The 12,500-nt window shown below is 39.1% G+C and overlaps 1 protein-coding gene across 1 annotated transcript; it reads left to right on the forward strand.

Annotated features, from left to right (window-relative positions):
• The first annotated feature begins 5,892 nt into the window (after positions 1-5,892).
• On the forward strand, positions 5,893-11,536 carry htr7a (5-hydroxytryptamine (serotonin) receptor 7a). Its single transcript, XM_053510041.1, has 3 exons — positions 5,893-5,954; positions 6,383-6,941; positions 9,527-11,536. The coding sequence occupies exons 2-3, from the start codon at positions 6,406-6,408 to the stop codon at positions 10,311-10,313; spliced, it is 1,323 nt and encodes a 440-aa protein (XP_053366016.1). The 5' UTR covers positions 5,893-5,954; positions 6,383-6,405; the 3' UTR covers positions 10,314-11,536.
• The last annotated feature ends 964 nt before the right edge of the window (positions 11,537-12,500 follow it).

Genomic DNA, 12,500 nt, shown 5'->3' on the forward strand with positions numbered 1-12,500 from the left:
ATATTTAGTAGGTTCTGATTGGCTGAAAGCTTCGCCAGGGTCCATACTGGATTTTAGTTTTTTTTATTATTCAAAGAGTTCACAGAACGTCCACAACTACTGAGAATCCAAAAGTAGTGTAAATACCTCTCTCCTGACTGTAATGTGATTCTCACTTTTCCAGGTGAGGTTACGAGTTGAGTTATGTCAATTGGACTTCTTTTTTGTTAGTTAGAAACATTTAACTTCTCATCCAATTAGCTTTTTCAGTCTGAAGAAAGTTGAAAAGTTCCTCATATTGGAATCCTCCAAGGTCATTTCATATTTTTCATTCTGCCCTTTCACCCATCCCCAGGAACATTAAGAATGTTCCACCGAGAAAGCCTCTCTATGGTACACCTTAACGACTCTCCCTAATCTCTCTCTATTGCTGTTTCTTCTTAACAACTCTCTCCCCACTCAAAATAAATTGGAACAATACAGAGTAGTCCCCCCACCTCGCCCCACACAAACACATACCACCACACACTTGTGCAAACGACTCCCCCTCCTACTCTTACCTTCATTGTAACAAACCTTTTCAGACAAGGGAGGATCCTTTGTCTTTGTATTTTTAATCAGCACAGACTATTTATCTTTAGGTGTTAATTATAAACTCTAGAGTTAATAATTTATAACTTTCCCCACAGGAGCTAATTATGAGCTTTAGCTAATTACAGCAGAGTAAAAACATTAACCTCACAGGTCAAAAGTTAGTGTCTCAGTATCACTGTACAAATTAACTCAACAGTGTTGTCTGTCCATCTATCTATCTATCTATTGTAGCGTTTTTACGCCAGTAAGAATGCTGGAGAGATGAGTGAGCTTATTTGCTGCCCAATGCAAATGGCTGGGAGTATTTTATTTAGCAATAGCACACACAAACACTTCCCACCATTACTAACGCACTTCAAAACATACACACATACCCTGGCCGAAGCCACCAACCCAAACACCTTTTCCCAACAGGGTGAACACACAACAGTCCCATCCCGCAAAGCATGATGGTTCCCAAGCGAAACCCCGCCCACGCCACACTATCTATCTATCTACCTACAGTGGCTTGCAAAAGTATTCGGCCCCCTTGAACTTTTCCACATTTTGTTGGAATTCCACGTGCAAGACCAATACAAAGTGGTGTACACGTGAGAAGTGGAACGAAAATCATACATGATTCCAAACATTTTTTACAAATAAATAACTGAAAAGTGGGGTGTGCGTAATTATTCAGCCCCCTGAGTCAATACTTTGTAGAACCATCTTTTGCTGCAATTACAGCTGCCAGTCTTTTAGGGTATGTCTCTACCAGCTTTGCAAATCTGGAGACTGAAATCTTAGCCCATTCTTCGCTCAGTCAGATTAGATGGACAGCGTTTGTGAACAGCAGTTTTCAGATCTTGCCACAGATTCTTGATTGGATTTAGATCTGGACTTTGACTGGGTCATTCTAACACATGGATATGTTTTGTTTTAAACCATTTCATTGTTGCCCTGGCTTTATATTTAGGGTCGTTGTCCTGCTGAAAGGTGAACCTTCACCCCAGTCTCAAGACTTTTGCAGACTCCAAGAGGTTTTCTTCCAAGATAGCCCTGTATTTGGCTCCATCCATCTTCCCATTAACTCTGACCAGCTTCCCTGTCCCTGTTGAAGAGAAGCACCCCCAGAGCATGATGCTGCCACCACCATATTTGACAGTGGGGATGGTGTGTTCAGAGTGATGTGCAGTATTAGTTTTCCGCCACACATAGCGTTTTGCATTTTGGCCAAGAAGTTCAATTTTGGTCTCATCTGACCAGAGCACCTTCTTCCTCATGTTTGCTGTGTCCCCCACATGGCTTGTGGCAAACTGCAAACGGGACTTATGGTTTTCTGTTAACAATGGCTTTCTTTTTGCCACTCTTCCATAAAGGCCAACTTTGTGCAGTGCATGACTAATAGTTGTCCTATGGACAGATTCCCCCACCTGAGCTATAGATCTCTGGAGCTCGTCCCGAGTCACCATGGGCCTCTCGGCTGCATTTCTGATCAGCGCTCTCCTTGTTCGGCCTGTGAGTTTAGGTGAACGGCCTTGTCTTGGTAGGTTTACAGTTGTGCCATACTCCTTCCATTTCTGGATGATCGCTTGAACAGTGCTTCATGGGATGTTCAAGGCTTTGGAAATCTTTTTGTAGCATAAGCTTGCTTTAAATTTCTCAATAACTTTATCCCTGACCTGTCTGGTGTGTTCTTTGGACTTCGTGGTGTTGTTGCTCCCAATATTCTCTTAGACAACCTCTGAGGCCATTACAGAGCAGCTGTATTTGTACTGACATTAGATTACACACAGGTGCACTCTATTTAGTCATTAGCACTCATCAGGCAATGTCTATGGGCAACTGACTGCACTCAGACCAAAGGGGGCTGAATAATTACACCCCACTTTGCAGTTACTTATTTGTAAAAAATGTTTGGAATCATGTATGATTTTTGTTCCACTTCTCAAGTGTACACCACTTTGTATTGGTCTTTCACGTGGAATTCCAATAAAATTGATTCATGTTTGTGGCTGTAATGTGACAAAATGTGGAAAAGTTCAAGGGGGCCGAATACTTTTGCAAGCCACTGTATCGGTCTATCTATCTATCTATCTATCTATCTATCTATCTATCTATCTATCTATCTATCTATCTATCTATCTATCTGTCTGTCTGTCTGTCTATTTTTATAAAAATATTTTTGATGTGTTTAACTCTGTGCTAATATGTTTGCCATTCTTTCTGTAAGAAGTCTGTGTGTGTGGATTATTTGTGTGTGTGGATTATTATTATTTATTAAGATTGCTATTTGTATTTTTGTCTGTAAGTCTGTCTGTACCTCTGTCCAGCCAGATTTTGTCACAGCATCACAAAACTAACTGGACAGAACTTAATGAAACTTTGCCAGTCCTTCTGTATTTGACTGAAGTTTACCCTGCAGCATGAATTAAATCAAAATGTTGAATGTAGTAGGGAAGTTATGATTCATTTTTTGCCAGATTACAAAGTTTCAAAAGTGTACTGTGCATGTGGGTGCATCTTAAATGGACTGCTGTAACAAACTTGTTTACTATAGAAACATTATTTCTATATTTATTACTTTTTGTTTTAACTTATTTCTACGAACTCTTTTTCCAACATCTTATTTTTACTCCAATAAACCCTTACATGACTAAACCCATAACTACACTTAATATATTTGGCCGCTAGGAGGTGCTCATGTAACTCTGCTGATCCTCAAGTACTTTCCTAATATAATACATTTTGCTTCGATGTTGCGGATAACAAACAAAATCATGATGTGACTTTTACATCTTTACTTTATTTTCTAAGTACAGTTTAACGTTTTTTATGTTTTTCAATTATTATACTTTTGAATTTAGTTATTTACAGTTGTGTGCATATGCAGCAATAAACAGGGGGCCAGGGGTAGCTCAGTGGTTAAGGCATTGGACTACGGTTCGGAAGATCCCAGGTTCAAACCGCACAACCACCAAGTTGCCACTGTTGGGCCCTTGAGCAAGGCCCTTAACCCTCAACTGCTCAGATGTGTAATGAGATAAAAATGTAAGTCGCTCTGGATAAGAGCGTCTGCCAAATGCCTAAATGTAAACATCCAAATGTTCAATATTTTTTTTTTAAAAAAGGATGCAAACTCCACACACAGATACAAGGCGGGAATCAAACCTTCAACCCTGGATGAATTATAACTAAACTGACCAAAATATTGTTTAAATTCATTAATTCACATATAGTTAAACAGTATGTGCATAAATAGATAAATACATTAGTTCATTTATTTATTCTATAGCGCTTATCCTGTCACAGGATTGTGGGGCCTGGAATCTACTAAAAGACTTAAGGCACAAGCCAGGTTACACCCTGGACAGGGTGCCAATCTATTGCAAGGCACACACACACACACACACACTACAGGAATTCCAGTTAGGCTAATCTGCATGTCATTGAATACTGGGAGAAAATCAGAGCACCAAGAGAAAACTCAACTCGCTCTTTCAATGATATCTTTACATTACATACATTGGAGAACTGCCGAACCAGTCTCAGAAAATTTTCTGTCCATATGTCTGTCAGTCTGTATGTCTGTCCACCAATATGTTATCACTCACAGCATCATGCTAAAATGGAATTTAATATAACTTTGCCAGTCCTTCAGAATTTGCCTGATGTTCAACCTGCAATAAAAATTAAAAGAAATCAAAATGGTTAAGGACAGTTCACAGCATCTTTTTTTTTTTTTTTTTACTAATTAAGCACTTTTTCCCCACGAGGTGGGCGTGGCTATACACGTCACTTAACATGATAGTTTACCATGTATACACAGAATATGTGGAAGACACAGAAATGACGGTAATAAACCTCCATGCCACCAAAATCCTCACAAAGCACAAACAATTGCGTGACAAAGCATGGCTTACTCCAAAAAAACGGAACTTAGACTATGACAACTGAACCTTCAAAGATGAATGGCCAGATTAATATATGTTTATTCTTCCTGTGTGAAGTTTAAAACTAGTTTATCTCTGAACTAGTTTGTTCTAAAAATGTGGTACTAATATGAAGCGGTAATGTGAAGCACCATTGTGTGATAAAACAGCTGTCTGAGGTGAGGGATAGTAAAACACCCAAACTGAGAGCCCTGTGTTATGCACTAAAATGCCCCCCTGGCCCTGATTGCTCCCCTACATACACACTCACTCACTCATTTATAGTCTGTATTGTGTTATACATGGTCGCGAAGGCCTGGAACCTATCCAGGAAGACTTAGGGTAGAAGTACACTCTGAGCAGAGTGCCACAGGTACGGCAGTTAGCCTAATCTGTATGTCTTTGAACTGTGGGAGGCAACAGGAGTAGCCGGCGGAAACCCACCAAGCACAGGGAGAACATGCAAACTCCATGCATATAGGCCTCATGGCCGGGGATCAAACCCCGACCCTGGAGGTGCAAGGCAACAGTGCTAACCACTAAGCCAAGTTCAACTAAGAGTACTTTGGCTAGTTATAAATATTGCTCAGTGCTGATGCTATGACAGCTAGAGCTAAATGTGTTTGTGGCACTTAACCAGGCAAAAAAACTGCAAAAAAAAAAAAAAACAACAACTGATGTGCATTTAATAAATCTTCAATTCTTAATTTATAAACTAGCTTTAAAAAAAATCGCTAAAGACTTAGTAACAGTCAGAGCTAAAGTTTCACTTTTTTAGAGTAATACTTTTTCAGCAGAGTTTGTGCTTCTTTATAACACTGTTTTGCAGCTGAGATTTCTTTTGGTATTAGTATTATTTTTCTAAGGGAGTGAGTGTCTTTAGCTGCTATAACATAAGTAAAAATAATAACTGTGACTATAAATGGAAAAAAGTAAATTAAATGGAAATAGCTAAAATAAATAAAAATAGATGTTAATTGAGAAACGAATAAGAAAATGTGCTTTATTGGTAAATTGATGTGTTCGGGCTGTTAAACTCTGCATGACATGCTGTTTGGAACATAATGTACTAATTTTAACTTCACTTCATTATTTGTTGTAAAGGCAAAGAATATCACGTGATTTAATTTGATGACGTCATCGTCGCAGCGTTGGCATAGACATTTTCTGATGTTTTTCTTTCTTTTTGTTCCTATAGTAACTCCACGTGAAACTACCCACACTGGGTAATCTAAAAATAGCCTAAAGAACAAACTCGATAGAACCCGTATGACCCCCCGACATCCCCCGACCCCATAACCCCCCCCCACCACCGCCATCTCGACTGCGCGTGCGCTGCAGCATCCGGTGAAGCTCGCGGATAAAAGGCGCGCAGGACCATGAACGAACGGAGCCGCGCGTAACTGGAGCCACGAGCCGTGTTTGTTTGTTTGTTTATTTGTTTTTCTTCACAGGCTACCTGTTCAAATCTTGGTTAGTCCTAGAAAGGTTTCTATTTTATTCTGCCTTAAATTCACTTATACTTATTTTTAATTTTTTTCCATTTATTATACTTTTACATTTTGTTATTTACAGTTGTGTGCATATGCAGCAACACATCCAAATGTTCAATCGTTTTAAAAAGGAATTTAACCACTTTAGTCAGTGCGCATATTTACATATTTAAATATCAATATTGCTGTTCATTCACACTGTGTAATTATTTAATCTGTCTGTATTTTATGTCTACATTTTAGGTATTCGCTATAAAATTGTTCGTTTTTTCTCCTCATCTCAGATGTACACTAGCCCTCATAGTCACTATTACTAAATAAAGATTCAACATCACTAAATAATTTTAATACAATAACAGCCTAAACAGGGTTATTTTACACTTATTTTACACTTTATTCTTTTATTAGTTAAACACGTTATTTAAAGTGGTATGGTTGCGGCGCGCGCGGCGGGGCTGGACACCGGTGCCGCGTTGCTGCTCGCGCGGTTCTTCACCATGGCGCGCGACACGGGAGACAAGGGTGCCGCGGGATCAGGCTCCGAGTCCTGGGCTATGCTGATGATGATGACTCAGCCGCCACCTCCGTCTACCGTGCCTCGGATTCCCCCCGAGGCGGGAAACTGGACGCGCTGCGCCGCGCACGTGCAGAGCTACGGCGGCGTGGAGCGCGCGCTGATCGGCGGCGTCCTGACAGCACTGACGCTCGTGACAGCGTGCGGGAACCTGCTGGTGGTGGTGTCGGTGTGCTCGGTGAAGAAGCTGCGACAGCCCTCCAATTACCTGATCGTGTCGCTCGCGCTGGCCGACCTGTCCGTGGCGCTCGCCGTCATGCCGTTCGTCAGCGTCACGGACCTGATCGGGGGCCGCTGGATCTTCGGCCAGTTCTTCTGCAACGTCTTCATCGCCATGGACGTCATGTGCTGCACGGCGTCCATCATGACCCTCTGCGTCATCAGCATAGACAGGTGAGCTCACACGAACAGACACACGAGTGCAGGTAACACACTGCAGGTGTCCTTATCATTATCATCATCTGCATTTCAACACGTATTAGATGAAGAAGTAAGACTTTGTGAATAGAGTAAGAAATAACAGATCTACTGGTTTTATATAAATAGAGGTCATCTGGGGTCACGTCACCAACTGTTTATATGTTAATAAATTTTATACTACACAAAGACAGAATAAAGCAGTAATATTAAAGATTCAGAAAAACTTTCATTCATTACTGGAAACATCACCAAAAAAAAGTAAAAAACTCAAAAAAGAAAAAGGGCTTGTGTTGAATAAAGTCTTCTCAAATATTCAAATTCATCTAAACGTACAGGGACCCCAGATTACGTTTTTTGGGGCAAATTGGGTCTGATTAGACAGAACGGAAGAAGCTCCAGAGAGTGGTAAATACTGCAGAGAGGATCATTGGCTGCACCCTTCCCTCCCTAAAGGACATCTACTTATCCCGTTGCCTCACCAGAGCAAAGGCCATCACTAAAGACTGTTCTCATCCAGCCTTCCCCATGTTTGACCTGTTGCCCTCAGGCAGGCGCTACAGGTCTATCAGGACTAGAACAAACAGATTCAGAAATAGCTTCTTTCCACAAGCCATCACCATACTGAACACACACGGACACTGACTGTTTTCCTCCCATATGTATACATATATGCATTTACTATATTCGGTATATGTGCAATAACATTACATATATTTTTAATTTACAAATGTACTATTTTATGTTATTTGTGTGTTCTCATTTTTAATTTTTTTTTGTCTTTTTTTAGATTATGTGTGTACTAGGTGAAAGTACTGTTAAATTTCGTTGTTCATCTAATGTGCAATGACAATAAAAACCTCTAACTAAATTACAGCGACCCAGAACCAAGTATGCAACATATATAAATAAGTCTACCAAAAAAAATTGCAATTAACTTCAATTAGTCAAACAATTGTTTTTGACCACTAGCTAGCGCTGAGGCGAGCAGCTGTCTTGCATGATCTCAGTAGAAATGTGGATTGGCTCATTACCTAATTATATATAAAATTAATAACCAGACTGGTTGCAAATCAGATCCAAACTGTTAAACTATGACGCCCAAAAAATTTATTACATAAAATTATCATACATTTAGGGATTTTTTAAATTACTAATTGTACATCATACAAAGACCCTAATTATTATATGATAAATATCCTACATCTGGCAATGTGTTGAAAACAGTGCTGATCAGTGATTAGTTGTCAGAAATAATAGTGATCAGTGATTGGTTAATGGTTTTAACAGGTGCTCAGTAAGTCTCTTGCATCTAGGCTCCATTTGAAAATAGATGCTAAAAATCCATTAAATGTGTTTAAAAGGTTTGAAACCACACTGAACAGTTTTAGATTTTTTCTTTTCATGCTTCAGAAAAGTACAACACAGGAAAGTAGAGGTCATTATTCTCTTTATCCACAAACCAAAATTCTGTGTTCAATACTGGTGCTTTGTCCAAGACACATCTTAAATATTCAAACACAGCAGGCTCTCTAAACACGATTATTATTGTCAAGCTCCGAAGTCTGCCTTCCTACTGACATGCTGTATATACCCAATACCAAATTAGCCTTGTTAATGTGTCTAGTGACACCACATCATGTCAGTTTCATGTAGTGACTAATTCTGCATTAGCACTCACAAGGCTATATGCGACCGTGTCATTTCCTGTGAAAGTTTATGACACAGAGCTGTAATTCTGGTGACACTGACAAGCCAGACTGAAGCTGTTATTTTCTCCTTTTTGTGCGGAAAAAACATTTATGACATGCTAAAGCGTCTGGCTCCAGTGAATTCCTCAAACCAAACTCTTCGTTTCTGTCCCTCAGTGGTCTAATGGATATTTTATGATTTCATGCTCTCTTGGTTTTGTAATCAATAAACCTCTTCATGTAGCGCTGTTTTGGAAAAATAACCAACAGGTGTTAATGTCTTTATATTTAAGTTTAGTCTTTTCATATAACAGCTGTTTTATGTCTATTTTTACAGCAACTTGGAACAATTGTTTTATGAATTTTATTTTACAGAAAAAAAAAAATTTAAATTGAAGAACACCACATCATACTTTTATTATTTATAGTTGTATATAATGTTTAATGTAATAACTAAATCCCTGTTATCTCTTAGCAGCTAAAAGTACTCTTTCCCTCACTAGTCTCTCTTTACACTCTGTTTGAAAGGTAATAAGGTAAAAACCTTAGCATGTCTGCTTGTTACTGAGAAACCGAACACAACTACAGGTAAACTACACAAAGCTACAGCTTTATCTCTGACACTGGAGACTTCTTCCATGAATGTAACATAAACATTTTTTTTTATCACAGTTGTTTATGTGGCATATTTGTTGTACATAATTGTTACTCCAGAAACAACTAAGTATTAGAGTTGCACTGCTGTTTTTAGGAAATTAATCAACACCTTCTGACCTTCTGTCACCTTCAGCTACTAATTTAAATTCTTACCATGTAAATTCAGCTAAATCCCATGTAATTCAACCTAAGTTAATATGATTTTTATTTCAGGTACCTGGGTATCACGAGGCCTTTAACATACCCAGTGCGTCAAAATGGATGGTGCATGGCCAGGATGGTTCTGTCAGTGTGGTTGCTCTCGGCCTCAATCACGCTGCCTCCACTGTTCGGTTGGGCGCAGAACGTTAACGATGATAACCAGTGTCTCATCAGCCAGGACTTTGGCTACACTATCTACTCCACCGCTGTGGCCTTCTACATCCCCCTAAGCGTCATGCTGGTCATGTACCGCCGAATTTACCGAGCCGCCAAGCTCAGTGCCGCCAAACATGCCATCTCTGGCTTCCCCCGGCCGAGTGACGGAGGTGACGATGATGATGATGATAATGAAAGAAACAGCCGAGACAATGACAGTGACTGCATGACGGCGGCTATAAAGATGCACCGGCTCAGAGGAGCGAAGTGGAATGAAGCTGAGCGCAAAAGCGCCTCTATCTTTAAGCGGGAGCAGAAGGCGGCAGCAACACTGGGTGTGGTGCTGGGTGCGTTTACTTTCTGCTGGCTGCCGTTCTTTGTGCTCTCGACACTGCGTCCATTCGTGTGCGGTGTGCGCTGCAGCTGCGTGCCTCTGTGGATCGAGAGGACGCTCCTGTGGCTTGGCTATGCCAACTCACTCATTAACCCCTTTATCTACGCCTTCTCTAACCGTGATCTACGCACTGCCTACCGCAGCCTGCTCGCCTGCCGCTACCGCAACATCAACCGCAGACTTTCCGCTGCCGGTGTGCACGAGGCACTGAGACTCGGCCCGAGGTCCGAGGTCACTCTGTCCATGTGAAGAAATTTTAAAGACCCCTAAATTTTACTCATAAATTCATGAGCCATTATGTATTATTTAAAGAGTAAAGACATGGTGTGAGCCTGCCTGAGGTCAAAGGTCATGAAAGGTCAAATTAAACTCTGAAGGATTGCAAGAAGGTGAACACGGACAATCAGATTCACTCTGAAGTATTTCATTGGACTTTTATTTATGAACAAGGCAAAAATTGAACCTTAAATATAATGTTAGATGGTTAAACATGTCCTGAGGTCAAAAGTCACTGAGTCAAGATGGATAATAAGCAACATTAAAATTTTTGTCTCAAGTCACTTTGATCATATCAATAAGAATCATCTAAATTTCTATGTTGTTTTACTTGTAATGTTGTAAAACGGTAAAATAAATGTTGAATAATTTTTAGGCAAAATGTAATAAAATTAAGTAGAGGAGTTCTCTAACAACAAATGAGGGCGCTGTCACAGACTTGAAGTGGGTGTGGCCTAATATTCCAATAAACCCTTTGATTGACAGCATTCTGTCAGAGACTCCATCTGCAGCATTACTTAAGCACCTGCTTTCTTTCTCTAGTTTAGTTTTCTCATGCAAGGTTAGCTTTCTTTTTATAGGTTAAACTTCATCTCGCATCAGATTATTTTCTAATAGATTTCCTCCCAATGTTAGCTTTCTTTTTCTATTTTATCTTTCAATCAACAGCTTGGATGTTACCTACCATGTTAGCTTTCACTCACCAAGCTAACTTTCAGTCAATATGCTAGCTTTCATTTTTTAGGTTTGTTTATAGTTATAAAGACTGTTTAAGTGCTAATATATAATTGTAAGAAAACCGGAGTGGGTGGGATTTCTAGCATCATCTTAACCCAAAATGAGGCCCTCCCACTTTACACAGAATGAGGAGAGATTCAGGTTATTTTATGTATTGCAGATAAAAAGACCAACTAACTGTAAACTGGTTTTAAACACATTAGGAAGAGAAGGGTTTTTTTTTGTTTCAGTGGGATTAAAAAATATTTAAACAGAACCAGAACCAGGTTAAAGCACTAATGTGTATTTTTTAAGTGACCTCAGACTGTGCAAAACCCACATTCAGTGCAGCTTAGTTTAGCTTTAATGTCATGGAAAAAATATATAATGATCTAGAAAAAATAATATAATCTGGAAAAAAAATGTATTAAAATTGTCAATATGTAGATTTTTGATCCATATTATTTTTACAATATATAAGGAAGGACTCCATAATTAAAGTCTCCTAATGCAACATTTAACAGTAAAGAACATGTTATATAGCCTTATCATGTTTCATTACACTTAAGTGTTTGCTTTTGGCTAGAAACTCTGGTATAGAAAGTGTGTTTTTTATGTTTGATGTGATGCTGCTTTGAATTAATCATACATTCCCACTAGCAGGTGATCGGTCAGTGCTTCTTCACGTGTGCATGACACAGATCGTGAGATTTCAGTAGCAGCAACAGATTAAACACAACACTAAACTCAAACAGTTGGCTTGAGCAGTTCACAGACCAATTCTAGTTGTCCTGCATTCTTCAGTTCCTCACTCTACACAAAAATAAAGGCTTCAGAGATCGTTAGTGAGTATACTGTACGTAGCTAGCAGAGTTAGCTAATTTGAGAAGAAAGATTGCACAAACCTGATGTTTAATGTACATCACACAACTGATTAGTGTGTTATTTTATTATATAGCCGCTACTTAAAAGCTAGACAGGCCACGCACAAGCAACACGACAAGACTCAAGAGACTCACTAATGCAAGCGTAACGTTAAAAGATGTTCGGTATCAGAGCAAATAGAGTGCATCCTCTTGTATAAAACAGCACCATCTTTTGTATATATTAGTCAGTCCTGCTTTTTATACCAGCGATATTTTATACAGTCTTTAAACATATTCTGATTTTTTATTACATTTATTTTTTTGAAAATGTAGGTAAAATTTAAATATATTCTGCATGTCTTAAATGTTGATGAAATATTAATGTTTTTATCTGTATCTGTATCTGCAAAAAAATTATGAATTTAAACAACAGAAAATAATCATCATTATTGTTCTGGATTAAATATGTGCAAGTGTCACTGTAATATACTGCACTTCTGTACATCATTAAAAATCTATTTATCTACAGAACCGTTTAGTGACTCTGGTCGATTTTTTAGCTCCCAAACTGCATTTT

The sequence above is a fragment of the Clarias gariepinus genome, chromosome 13, assembly GCF_024256425.1.
Source record: "Clarias gariepinus isolate MV-2021 ecotype Netherlands chromosome 13, CGAR_prim_01v2, whole genome shotgun sequence".
Classification (NCBI taxonomy): domain Eukaryota; kingdom Metazoa; phylum Chordata; class Actinopteri; order Siluriformes; family Clariidae; genus Clarias; species Clarias gariepinus.